Source organism: Saccopteryx leptura, chromosome 3 (assembly GCF_036850995.1).
Source record: "Saccopteryx leptura isolate mSacLep1 chromosome 3, mSacLep1_pri_phased_curated, whole genome shotgun sequence".
NCBI lineage: Eukaryota > Metazoa > Chordata > Mammalia > Chiroptera > Emballonuridae > Saccopteryx > Saccopteryx leptura.
The window spans coordinates 123,611,571-123,626,048 of record NC_089505.1 but is presented as its reverse complement, the minus strand read 5'-3'; the positions used below and the strand labels follow the sequence as shown (position 1 = coordinate 123,626,048).

At 39.3% G+C, this 14,478-nt stretch overlaps 1 protein-coding gene across 1 annotated transcript in view; it reads left to right on the top strand.

The window, feature by feature from the left end:
• AGBL4 (AGBL carboxypeptidase 4) overlaps positions 1 to 14,478 on the top strand; it is a 1,215,313-nt gene that overhangs the window by 530,431 nt on the left and 670,404 nt on the right. The window contains exon 4 of the mRNA XM_066376234.1: positions 8,782 to 8,876. Coding sequence (XP_066232331.1) covers positions 8,782 to 8,876 — 95 coding nt within the window. The remainder of the gene's footprint in view (positions 1 to 8,781; positions 8,877 to 14,478) is intronic.

The window sequence follows — 14,478 nt, the reverse complement described above, 5'->3', positions numbered from 1 at the left end:
AATTTTTTCAATAGTTTTCCTGTTCTCTATTTCATTTATTTCTGCTCTGATTTTTATTATCTCTTTTCTTCGGCTGGTTTTGGGTTGTCTTTGTTCTTCATTTTCTAGTTCCTTAAGGTGTGAAGTTAAGTGGTTTACTTCGGCTCTCTCTTGTTTGTTCATATATGCCTGAAGTGATATGAACTTCCCTCTTATCACAGCTTTTGCTGCGTCCCATAGATTCTGATATGTCGTATTATCATTTTCATTTGTCTGTATATATCTTTTGATCTCTGCACTTATTTCTTCTTTGACCCATTCATTCTTTAAAAGTATGTTGTTTAGCTTCCACATTTTTGTGGGATTTTTTCCCTCTTTTTTGCTGTTGAATTCTAGTTTCAAGGCTTTATGATCAGAAAATATGCTTGGTACTACTTCAATTTTTCTGAATTTGCTGATGTTGTTTTTGTGGCCCAACATATGGTCAATTCTTGAGAATGATCCATGTACACTGGAGAAGAATGTATACTCAGTCACTTTGGGATGAAATGTCCTGTAGATGTGTATCATATCCAGGTGCTCTAGTGTTTTGTTTAAGGCCACTATGTCTGTTGATTCTCTGTTTGGATGACCGATCTAGATCCGTCAGCGGTGTATTGAGGTCTCCAAGTATGATTGTATTTTTGTCAGTTTTTGTTTTAAGGTCAATAAGTAGCTGTCTTATATATTTTGGTGCTCCTTGGTTTGGTGCATATATATTAAGAATTGTTATGTCTTCTTGATTCAGTGTCCCCTTAGCCATTATGAAATGGCCATTTTTGTCTCTGAGTACTTTTGCTGTCTTGTAGTCAGCTTTATCAGATATGAGTATTGCTACGCCTGCTTTTTTGTGGATGTTATTTGCTTGGAGTATTGTTTTCCAGCCTTTCACTTTGAATTTGTTTTTATCCTTGTTACTTAGATGAGTTTCTTGTAGGCAGCATACAGTTGGATTTTCTTTTTTGATCCATTCGGCTACTCTGTGCCTTTTTATTGGTGAGTTTAATCCGTTTACATTTAGTGTAATTATTGACACTTGTGAGTTCCTCATTGCCATTTTATAGATTGCTTTCTGTTAGTTTTGTGCCTTGTTTGATTCTTCTCTTTCATTTTTTTATCTTTTGTTTTTATTTGGTTGTGTTCCATACATCTTTCCTCTGTTGCTATCTTTTTTAAATCATGTGCTTCTGTGGTGGTTTTTTCAATGATGGTTACCCTTAAGTACTGAAAAGGGTTCCTACCCTGTTCATTGTAGTGCACTATTTTGTGAGTACTTTTGCGCTCCATCGCCCTTTACTACTGTTAATCTTCATCCTCTCCCCCCTTTCTTATTGTTGTCACAGTTTAAAGTTGGTTTTGTTATGTTCTTCTTGGAGCTTTTACTTGTGGCTTTGTTGTTGTTGTTTTTTTATTCTTTGTATCTGATTGGAGAACCCCCTTTAGTATTTCCTGGAGTGGGGGTTTTCTGGTGATAAATTCTCTCATCTTTTCTATATCTGTGAATGTTTTTATTTCTCCTTCATATTTGAAGGATAACTTTGATGGGTATAGTATTCGTGGCTGAAAGTTCCTCTCTTTCAAGACTTTAAATATTGGGGTCCACTCTCTTCTAGCTTGTAGAGTTTCTGTTGAGAAATCTGATGATAATCTAATGGGCCTTCCTTTATATGTTGTATTCTTCTTTTCCCTGGCTGCCTTGAGAATTTTTTCTTTGCAGTTGGTTTGTGCCAATTTTATTATGATGTGCCTTGAAGTAGGTTTGTTGGGGTTAAGAAAACTTGGAGTTCTGTTTGCTTCTAGAATTTGAGGTTTTAGTTCTTTCCACAGGCTTGGGAAGTTCTCATCTATTATTTGTTTGAGTATGTTCTCCATTCCATTTTCTCTCTCTTCTCCCTCTGATATACCTATTATTCTTATGTTATTCTTTTTGATGGAGTCAGATAATTCCTGTAGGGCTATCTCATTTTTTTTAATTTTTAAATCTCTTTCTTCTTCTCTTTGTTGAGCCTCAAGTTGCTTGTCTTCTATTTCGCTAATCCTCTCTTCTATCTGGCCTGTTCTATTAGCTAAGCTTGTTACCTCATTTTTCAGTTCATGAATTGAGTTTTTCATCTCTGATTGATTTGTTTTTATAGTTTCAATTTCCTTGGAGATATACTCTTTGTGTTCATCGAGTTGTTTTCTGAGCTCCCTAAATTGCCTTTCTGTGTTTTCTTGTATATCTCTGAGTATTTTTAGGATTTCTATTTTAAATTCTCTGTCGTTTAACTCCAAGGTTTCCAATATCTTAAATTTTTTCTCCATAGATTTTTCTTCATCTCTCTGTGTTACCTCTCTTTCTTTTGTATCCATGATAATCGATTTTCTCTTCTTTAATGGCATCTGAGGGTGGTTTTCTTGATAGTATTAATGAGATTTTAAAAGGAATAAAAGGATAAAAAAATAAAAATAAAAATAAAAATAAAAAATTGCGTGTGTTTTTTTTTTAATTAATCTTTAAATAAAGAAAAATAAAATAAGATAAAAGTTTGAGGAAGAAAAAAAAAGGAATAATTCCTTCCCCTCCTTTTTTTCCTCTCCTCTCCTCTCCCCTCTTTTTTGAGAAAATCTTGAGATGAACTGTGAATTATATTGTACTAGATAGAATAAACAATACCTGTGGCGGAGGGCCTGAATTGGGGAGAAGTAATATAGGGGTAAAGGAAAAAGACAAAAAAGAAAAAAAATAAAATAAAAGAAAAAAATATTTATATATAAAAAGGGGGGGAGCAGTATAGACCCACAAAAAGCAAATTGGGAAAAAATTTGGGTCAAGAATAAAATGCTTTGCTTTTAGGTGTTGGCTGACTCAGAGTTATGATGAGAGGAATAAGAGGGAAACAGGAAAAAGGGGTGGAAAATTAAAAAATTACTATTGTATTTAGTGGAACAAGAACTAGATAAAATGGAGAGCCAGGGATGGTAGCACTTCTAATGTGTTAAAAAGGTGAAGTAAAAACCATCCAAAATGTCACAAACTTAAGTTTGAGTCCCAGATAAGATAATTTGTTCGTTATTGAGGTTTGAATGAGAGAAGATGTAAAGGAGAGAGGAAGAGGCTAATGTAGAGGGAGAAAAGAGAGAGAGAGAGAGAGAGAAAATATGGAACCACTTAAAGAAGAAAAAAGAAAAAGGAGGAGAGAGAAAGAGAGAGAGTTAGGGGTTTTGGATTGCAACCCTCATAGAGAGGAAGGAGAATGAAAGAAAAGATAATGGGAGATGTAACACTTATGTGTAGTGTAGTTCAAAGAGAGGCGAGAGTAAGACTGAAAGAGAATTAAATGACCAAATTGGAATAAAAAAAAAAGAAATCAAGTATAAAGAAAAGAGACACAGACGAACAAATATAATAAAATGGGATAGGTTATAAAGTCTGCAGATTATTCTTGATTTTGAGAAGTTGTCGTCTTGCTTTTTCTTTTCTGTCTTTCTGGTCGGTGACTTTGTACCCCGGGTTCTGCCCCTGTGGCACGCTCTGGAAGAGGTTTGCAGTTGGTAATTCTCTATGGTGATGTCATGTATTGGGCTTCAGTCTCGTTGGCAGTCGAGGCTTATTAGTGTTTATAGGCTCCAACAGTGAGAGGATCTCTCACTGTGAGAGTGTTCCTGGAGCCTCTCTTCTAGACTTTTCCTTCCACAATTAGAAGCCTGGTACTCCAGCTATGGGGTTGCTGCTGCCTCTGCCTGGATAGTAAGAGTCTCAAAGAGCGGGCAACTCCCCACTCTATTCCCACTCAGCACAGGGCTCTGAGTAAGGCTCAGTCAGTCAGAGCTGCTAGCATAATCAGGCGTGGCTTCCTCCCACTCAAAGACCACTGGTTCTGCCCCTCTGTGGGATAACTCGAGTGCCCACTCCTGAGGCGTTCGGTGGAATCTCTTGCCCACTCTCCGTGCGCACACACCAGGATGTCAGACCAGACAGGTCATACTTCGAGTGAAATCCCTACCCACAGGGAGAAGATCGAGCTTTGGAATTGGCTTTCGCTCTATCCCCGTGCGGCTTTCCCAGGGGGCTAGGGCTGCCTGAGATTCCGTTCCTGGCCCGCTCACAGACCTCTGACTCTGCTCCTCTGAGGGAAAACACGGGCGCCCACCCCTGGGGAGATCGGAGGAATCTCCTGCACACTCTCCGTGCGTGGGCGCTGACCCTGATTCTGAGTCTCAGACGGGACGTCTTTCACTCTGAGAAAGCCCTCCTCCCACACAGAAAAGTTACTGGTTTGGAATTGGCTTTCGCTCTGGCCCCGTGCGGCTTTTCCAAGGCGCTGGGGCTTCCGCTCCTGGCCCGCTCGCAGACCTCTGATTCTGCTCCTCTGAGGGAAAACACGGGCGCCCACCCCTGAAGAGTTTGGAGGAATCTCCTGCACACTCTCCGTGCGTGGGCACTGACCCGATTCTGAGTCTCAGGCGGGACGCCTCTCGCTCCGAGAAAGCCCTCCTCCCACACAGAAAAGTTACTGGTTTGGAATTGGCTTTCGCTCTGGCCCCGTGCGGCTTTTCCAAGGCGCTGGGGCTTCCGCTCCTGGCCCGCTCGCAGACCTCTGATTCTGCTCCTCTGAGGGAAAACACGGGCGCCCACCCCTGAGGAGTTTGGAGGAATCTCCTGCACACTCTCCGTGCGTGGGCGCTGACCCGATTCTGAGTCTCAGGCGGGACGGAGAAATCCCTCCTCCCACACAGAAAAGTTTCGCCTTTGGAGTTGGCTCCAGCTCCCTCCCCGTGCCCGGTCCCCTCAGGGCGCTGGGGCTCCTAGGAGATGCTGCTTTTTTTTTTCTCACAGAGGTCTCTGACTCTGCTTCTCTGTGGGTTAGCACGGGCTGCGCCCACCCCCGAAGTGTTCGCGGGAATCTCTTGCCCACCAACCCCGCGCGCGCCAGCCAGGAGATGTGGAAAATGGCTGTCCCACTTGTCTTTCTTTGTCTGGGTTTGGCGCGCGTGTTAGCTTGAATTGCCCAGGTTTTTCCACGGCTTGGATCTCCGTGCCACAGCCTGGTTTGGCTGTCTGTACTGCAGTCTGGACCTATTTACTCCCTATGCCCGCCTCAGCTTCTATATTCTCAGTTCTCAGTGAAAGCCATCCTGTTTGGATTAGAGAGGAAGGCGGAGCATTTCTTACTCCTTATTTCCCCCGGGGTTTGACCATATATTTAGCCAATCCTTCGCTCGATCCTACCTTCGGGTGTGTTGCGAAGCATCTGAAGACTCCAAGGATAGGTTTTTCTGTTTCTGGTTGAAGAACTTGTTGAGTTTCTGGGGAGATTTTCGGTATCGCTTCCTACCGCGCCATCACTGTGACGTCATCTTGATAGAAATTTTTATGTAAAGCAGTTGAACATGTTATTCTTCATGGGTTATGCTTCTGATGCTTTGTATAAAAAATCCTTACATACCCTGAGTCTGTCAAATAATCTTCTGCATTTCACTTTGTACATTTTATTCCTTAATCCATTTGGAACTTTTTTTTTGTATCTTGCATGAGGTGGGGATCTAACTTGTTTTCTATGTGGCGGTGACTCATTGGCCTAGCACTGTGCATTGACAATTCAGTTTTCAACCTGATCTACAATGTCATCTCCGATGTATATTGAATCTGTTCCTAGGCTCTCTGTCCTGGTACACTGGTGCATCTCTCAATCTGTAGCAATGTAAGCCACATTTTTTAAAAGGTTTTATTTACTCATTTTAGAGAAGGGGTTGAGGGGGGGAGGAGCAGGAAGCATCAACTCCCATATGTGCCTTGACTGGGGAAGCCCAGGGTTTCGAACCGGCGACCTCAGCATTCCAGGTCGACGCTTTATCCACTGTGCCACCACAGGTCAGTAAGCCACATTGTTTTAATACCAAAACTTTATACTAAGTCTTATGATCTGTTAAGACTGACTTTGCTGTTTTTTTTCCTTGCATTCCCACATAAATTTTGAAATCAGCTTATCAAATTTTACACTCATTCCTGCTAGGATTTTAGGGAATTACATTGATTATAATTATTAATCTTTAATCTGTGAATACACTTTTCCATTTATTACAGCCTCTTTGATTTGTCTCAGGAATGTTTATGATTTTCTGTGTAGAGGCCTTATACTTTTTGTTACCTTTATTTATAAGTGTTTGATAGTTTTTGAAATTTTAACTTCTCTATATACTGCTTTTTCTGTGTGCCATAGATATGTAGTGATGATATGTAGTGATGAATCAGTCATTCGATTCTAAGTATTTTAAAATTTCTATCATTATTTTTTCTTTGGTACATGAAAAATGAAGAAGAATATATAACAATTTGGCACATAATAAGTGCTCAAAAGTCGTTTGCTATTATTATAGGTGTTACCATTACCTCATAGGTTCCATTTCTTGTGGTGCATTTTGAGTAAATAACTGAAGATTGAGTGTAAAATATGGAGAGCCGCAATTTCCTGAACTGCCTCCTTCCAAATACCTTTGGCTTACACAACCACATGCAGACTTGCTAAATAGGCTGGGAGACATAAAAAATATGCATGGGTGGGAAGTGGTAAGAAATGATGTTCCTTTTTGCATGTAGTATCATAGAAAGTATGATCTTTATGGTCAGAACACTTAATAGTTAAATCCTAGCTCTACCAGTTAATAGTTCTGGGATTTGGCGGGAGGGAGGGGTTCAAGCCAATTAGCCTTTATTAGCTTTAATTTCCTCGTATCTGAAGTTGGGCTAAGATAAGCAACTTTTGTTTATAGATGTAGATGCTAAATAATATAGTATATTTAAAATACCTGGGAAATTTTCTTGGCACAGTGTAGGATAGTAATGATCAATAAATGTTCTACTTTCTCATTTATTTATTCCAGGTTCACATATGCACATTCTTTCTGTATTAGATGTGCCCCTGCCTTTAGCATTAATTTAGGTCTTGAAATTGCAGTATGGCCTCCAGGTTCATTGCAAATGGATCTGACACCTGGAATCTCAGAAGAAAAAGGAGGGATTAAGCTCTGTGAGGTTCAAAGTCCATTTGTCCCCTTGATATTGATTTTCTTAAACCAGACAGTAGCCAAGACCCTGGGAGAAGTAATTGAACTGACAACAGGCAGGTCTGGGTTATTAATAATGGAATAGCCTTGGACATTCTTGATGACTTAATTTAATGACAGAAGAGAGTTCTGAAACTGAAATGCCTGGAGATGGGGTCAATGGCTAGATCTCTGAGGAAAAAGAAAAACATGAGTTATTCCTAAGAGCTTATTTCATAGAACAAAACATTTTATGGTGGTCCCAACTGTGATGTCAGAGAAAATGGTTAATATTTTCTATTTTCAAGAAAACAAAAATTTAAAGGCTTGAGTAATTTTCATTATATTTATTTTTGCTCTTATTTTGGAAAACAGGCTTGGTTAGAGTTGTGGAATTTTGGAAGCTTAGTGAGTAAGTCAAGGACAGAGATCCTGGCATTGTATTTTTTATGCCCTGGATTCAATATCAACTCTCCATCTATTAATTACATGATTTTAAGCAAGTTAGTTAAACTATCTGAGCCTCAGTTATTTGTGAAATGGAGATGTTAATATTTTTATTGTAGTTAAAAGAGAATATTTAAAACATTTTAAAACTGTATAAAATACCTGGCATTTGATATTACATACCTCACACAATAAATATCTGTTCAATGAAGTAATGCACAAATTTTATACAGAAAGGGAAAATACTCTCTGTATTTCCCTCTCTGCCTTTGGATAAAAAAGCTGGTCTGAGGTAACGTCTTGAAAGCTTTCCCTTCCTCCAATATTTTGCTGTCCTTGCTCTGGTCCTCATCCTCTGTCCTTTGGACTGTTTCAGTGGTCATTTAGTGTCTTTTAGCCCCAATTCTCTTCTCTTTCCCAATCTCTTCTTCCCAGTTTTGACAAAGTTATTTATTAAAACAAAGGCCTGATATATATATATAATTTTTTTTTTTACTATACGTACTGTACTCCTGTAAGGACTTTAATTATCTAGAATACACCCACTTCTCTATTTTAAGGGTAAGACCCAGAAAAGAAAGGGTCTTATGCAAGTACCTATGCCCCTATAAGTTGATGCTATAGTTAGATTTGAGCCCAGTGCCCCTAGCTTCTAATAGAGCATAACAAAATGGGTGCAGAAGAGGATGTATAACCTCCAGTTCTAGTCAAAGGGTGACGAGCAGTTGCAGAGTACTTTTAACTTCAGTTTTGCACTGTTATTATTTTTAGTTTGTTTAACTTCAAAGGCACTGCTATCATTGCAGTGATAATATCATTTATTTCCATGCAAATTCTAGGTCAGCCTAGAATGATGGCATAATTAATAATAATGGCCAAAACTTTTATAGCATTTAGTATGTGCCAAGTATGGTTCCAAACACTGTACATATATTAACTTATTTCATCCTTGTCAGTAACCTTAGGTACCATTATCATTCCCATTTTCCAGATAAGGAAACTAAGACACAGAAAGATTTAGTAGTTTGGCAAGGTCATACAACTTGAGAGTGGTAAAGTGGGACTAAAACTCAGGCTTCCAGGCTCCAGAGTCTGTGCTGTTAACTACAATGCTAAGCTGGAACAGACATGTTGATTTTCTGTGGGCATCATTTATCCTCACTGTTCTGCTGGCAGGTAGTCCATATGGATTCCTTTAACCATGCTTATTGTTTCCATTACTAATTATCAGTAAGTGGCAACTTGCTTAGTATAGTCTTCTGATAAATTTCTCCCTCTTGTCTTTTTCAGAGAGTCATTTTCAACATTGTTAACTTCAGCAAAACCAAGAGTCTTTATAGAGATGGGATGGCCCCTATGGTGAAATCTACTAGCAGACCAAAATGGTAAGTGTGACCCACAGAATGGGACATATTTCTGGTTGGAGAATTTGACCCAGTGCTCAAGTTTGCTGTATGGAGAGGGCTTAGCCTCACTGACACTAAGAATAATATGAGCTTCTGGTTGGCCATTGGTTAGGGACCAGGTGTGGTTTTAGAGAATGTTGCTATAGAGAACATAGTGCCATGTCTGACTGACCAACATTCTGAGGGAAGGTGCAGTATGTTTTTTGGTTAATGCCATATCCTGTTTGCCTTTTATTGTGGTATCTTTGAAAGGCTAATTAAACTTGATTCCATGCTTGAGAAATGTCCAAGATTTTACTGCTTATGTTTTCTTCCAGGGTTTTTATAGTTTCATGTTCAATAATTAAATCTTTAATCTCTTTTGTGCTTATACTTGTGTATGGTATTAGAAGGTGGTATAGTTTCCTTTTTAGCATTTAGCTGTCCAATTTTCCCAACACTCTTTATTTAATGGACTATCTTTATCCCATTGTATGTTCTTGCCATCTTTGTCTAATATTAATTGATCATATAGGCATGGGTTGATTCCTGGACTCTCTATTCCATTGATCTATATGTTCATTCCTATGACAGTACCATGCTGTTTTGTCTACTATGGCCTTGTAGTATAATTTGATATCTGGTAGCATGATTCCTCCAACTTTGTTTTTCTCTCTCAAGATTATTGTGGCTATCCAGGGCCTTTTGTGTTCCATATAAATATTTGGAATATCTTTTCTAGTTATGTGAAATATACCATCAGTATCTTGATAAGAATTACATTGATTCTATAGATTGCTTTGGGTATATGGGCATTTTAATTATGTTAATTCTTTCTATCCATGAACATAGTATATATTTCCATTTGTTTGTATCTTTTTCAATTTCTTTCTTCAATATCTTATAATTTTCTGAATACAGGTCTTTTATCCTTGGCTAAATTTATTCCTAAGTATTTTATTCTTTTTGAAGCAATTGTGAGTGGTATTGTTCCCTTGGTTTCTCTTTTTGATAGATTATTATTGGTGTATAAAAATGCAGCTGATTTCTGGATATTTATTTTGTATCCTGTTACCTTACTGAATTCATTTATCAATTCTAGTAGTTTTTCTGGTGGAATCTTTAGGGTTCTCTATATATAGTATCATGTCATCTGCAAATAATGATAGTTTTACTTCTTCTTTCTAATTTGGATGCTTTTTATTTCTTCTTGTATGATTGCTGTGGCTAGGATTTCAAGTACTATATTGAATAAGTGTGGTGATAGGGGATATCCTTGTCTTGTTCCTGATCTTAAGGGAGACACTTGTGTAGTTTTTACCCATTGAGTATAATGTTGGCTGTGGTTTTGTCATATGTAACCTTTATTACATTGAGGTATGTTCCCTCTATTCCCACTATGCTGAGAGTTTTTAACATAAATGGGCCTGGAATTTATGAAATGCTTTTTCTGCATCTATTGATATAATCATGTGGTTTTTATTCTTCATGTTGTTTATGTTGTATATTATGTTCATTGATTTGCAGATGTTATACCAACCTTCCATCCCTGGAATAAATCTCACCTGATCATGGTGTATGATCTTTATGCTTGCTATTTCTTTGATGAAGTTCTTACTTTGTTCTTTGAGCATTTGTATAACCATTGTTTTGACCTTTAAATTTTATAAATTGCTTATCTACATTTCAGTTGTCTCTTTTTCTGGAGATTTCTCCTCTTCTGTCACTTAGAACCTGTTTCTTTTTCTCCTCTTTTTTTTGCTGCCTCTTTGTGTTTGTTTCTATGTACTAGATAGACCTGTTATGATTCCTAATTTTGGGAGTGGCCTTATATAGTAAGTGTTCTGTTGGGTTCAGTGGTACAGAATCCTTGATTACCTGAGCTGTGTGTTCCAGGAACATCCCATGTGTAGATTATGCAGGCCCTTTTATAGTAATTGAGTCTTGATTGCTATTGGCCTATTGTACATGGGATCAACCCTCAGGCTGGCTGACTGTGAGTCTTTACTTCGACCAATGTGTGCAAGCTGCTGTGCAGGTGCGACCACAGAAAACAGAACTCCTCTCAGCTGGGTTTAGTTCCAGAAAGTTCTCCCTTTGTATGTGCTTCTTATAAAGCTAATTGGATCCTACCCTGGTGTTGTCTGAAGCTGGCAATGGGGTATGTTTGTTCTGGGCCTCTTAGGATAGAACCTGTTGCATGCCAGTGTAAAAGGCTGCCTGTGACTGGCCCTCAGCAACCTGTCTGGAGCTATACATGATACACAGTTTGTGGCTGCCTTTGCTGGGCTTAGGTGCACACGGAAGGACCAAGCTGCATACCAAGGCCAGCTTTTACAAGTACCAGGCCTGGGGACAGGTCAACTGAAGACCCATACCAAGACACCCTAAGAGCTACCTCTTCATGCCTCCATCTGCTGGCTGCTTGCTAGGCTCAGCCACTGCATGAGCCTCTGGTAGAGTCTGGAGGATTGGGGCTAGTGGATTTCCCCTGTGGTGGAGGAAAAGTGGTGACTGTGGTCCCCAGCCTAGAGCCACAGGTCTCAGTTTGTCCCAGATTTTCCTTCCAATCTCAGGAGGATGAAGCCACTAGGAGTCATGTGGAACTGGACTTCTGGAGTCTGGAGATTTGATCTATCATTAGGCAGGACAGTGGTTCTACAGAATCTCCCATGAGGGAGAATCATCGGTCAGATTCTTAGGAAATTAAGGGTAATCAATAGCTCTCTCTTCAAGGCAAGACAACCAAGTCATGGTCATCCCGAGTCTGTCCAGACCTCTATTCTTTGGTGAAGGCCATTGACTCCTTAGCAAGGCCTAATCTCTCTGGGTTGGGGCCAGAGAGATTCCTGAGGGTGGGTAGTTGCTTTCCCTCAGGCCGATGCCACAGGGAGGGGAATGCTCTAACAAAGACAACTGTGGTATTGGAGAAGTATTGAGCACAGGGGTTCTGGTGAATGTACCTGATGATGTCTTCCCAGAGCTGCAAATCTTAGATTCTCCTCATATGTCTCTAGTCCACTCAGTCCTCCCTTCACCGAAGCCCAAACTAAGTGGTTGTGAACAAGGTTTTGTGCATTGGTCCTTTAAGAGGTGCCCACCTCTCTGCGGAGTCTTGTCTTTTCCGGCAGACAGAAACTTCATCACTTTTCATAGTCAAATGCTATGTGGGTGCCTCTTCTTGACTCTGGTGCTCTAAGCTGGGGAGCCAAGCCTGGGGTGTAGGTCCCTGCCTCCTCAGGGTTTAATTCCCCACAGCTGAGATATCCCTGCAGGTCCTCAGTCGCCACTTGTGGAAGTGGCGCCAGCCCTTTTTGCATCTTTGCCCTTCTTATCAGTCTTGATGTGGCTTCTTCTGTGAACCGTTGGTTATAAGACTCCTCTTCAGTTAGTCTTGAGTTAGTTTTCCAGGATGATTGTTCTCATATTTTTTTTATTATTCCAGTATGGTCCTGGGAGGTGGTGAGTGTAACATCTACCTACTCCTCCACTATCTTGGTTCTCCCCTGAGATTTTAAATATTCCTATATTAGAGATGAAGAAACTGAGACTAGGAAAGGTTAAGTACTTTCTAAAGATGATAGATAGTACAGGGAGGTGCTGGTGTTATTTTTGTTACCCCACACTGCCATTCAAACCATTATTTTGTTCATCCATCCATTCATTTATTCATTCAACAAATACTAATTGAGCTCACCAAAACAAGAGATTTTAAAGACAGATATCAAATGTTATTTATCTATCACACAGTAGGTGTTAAGTGAATGCTTGTTGAACTAAACTGGATTCATTATGAGAATTTACGTGTAAAGTGCCTGGTACTTGTTAAGTGCTCAGTAAATGTCATCTATTATTAATAGTATTATATAAAACACTATATAAATGCAAAGAATTGTTAATATTATTCTAGCTTTGATCCTTGTTCAAAATGTAATGACTAGTGAGAAGATCATTTCAAATGTCTATATTTATAGAAAACTAGCAATTCATAAATATTGAATTGTGCTTTTATCTATAAATGATACTTGGCAATTTTCTATAAATGCGGGGCTGAGAAGCTCAGGTTTGTTAAAACGCAGACATTTGATGATGATAATGGAAACTGTTTATTAAAAGATAAAAATATCTTCTTGAGCCTGCTTTTTGCTTCGCTGTATCAAGTCAACTATACTGCTGTTCCTTAATTCTTTTCTGACAGTGTGAGCGGGGCACATGTCTCTATTAACAGGCATATGTGTTGATGCGTGCTTCAAACCTTGCCAACAAAAGAACATCACTGTTGATCTGCTCATGAGGGCCTTCAAGATAACACTGTGCTTCTTTCACCTGGCTCTGTCTGTGTTGGGGTCTTACTCAGCCACTAGTCACCATTCCCTTTTTTCAAGAGCTCAGTTCTAGAATCTTCTTTTTTGTGTGTGTGCTTTTTGAAACTCCTTCAGCCTTGATTATTTTATTTTGTTTTGTTTCTCATGGGCTATCATTTGGGTCCTCTCTGTCAGGGCTCTTGACAAGATTTTGAAATATTAATGAGTCCTTGCATTTATGTTTTAATGCCTTAGAAGTAAGTGAGTGCTCTTATCCAACATTGGCTAGCTCAGCAGCAGCCATTATCCAGTCATTGGCTTCTCTAATGGTCTGAAAGACTATAAAGCTTCAGAACTGGGTTTGTTATAGTTCATCAAGCCTGTAAGGCACAACGTACCAGAGCAAATCAAGTGGTTGATACGCTCAATCTCTCCTCTTTTTCACTTTGCCATCCCCAGACCTTGGATTCAAAGCTATCCACATACCTTCATAGTCACCTTTTCCTAAGCTAGATGTTTAGATATTTGTTTACTTAATAAAACTTTATTGAGCCCATTAAAATTTTTATTGATTGACTTTAGAGAGGGGGAGGGAGAGGGAGGGAGAGAGAGAGAGAGGGAAACATCAAGTTGTTCACTAATTTATGCTTTTCCTTGGTTGCTTCTTGTATGTGCCCTAACCTGGGATTGAACCTGCAACCTTGGCAAACTGGGATGATGCTTTAACCAACTGAGCTATCTGGCCAGGGCCTTTATTGGGAACCTTTAATGTGCTACACATTATTCTAGAAATTAGAGATATAGTATGAATATGACAGAAAAGCTCTGTTACCAAGTGGAACTTTTATTTTAGAATTTTATTAATTGATCTCCACATGTCATAATTGTTACTCCCCTTGCTACTGGTTTGTTCTAAAGAGTCTTTCTGCCCCTTTGGTGCTTTCTGCCTAGGACTTCCTTCCATTCTTTATATTGATTACCTGTACCAGAACCTGTCTTCCAGGAGCCATTATCCTAAATGTTCCCAGGGTAACATAAAGAAGTGTATATGACTGTTGGGCTCTCAGCATATTAAATTTTACTGGCCCTGAGGAGTTCATCACAATTTAGGATTTTAGACAATGGCCTGATTCAAGGCTGGCAAATAAGCTTGCATATCCTAATGTTAGACTACCTTCTCTATTGTTTTCCTAATTCCAGTTTCCCCGGTACCAAGGAACCATCTTAACAAATGGAGAAGTAGTTGACACTTTTCTGCACCAGGGTTCATTGCCTATTTTAAGATTCATGTAGGCCAT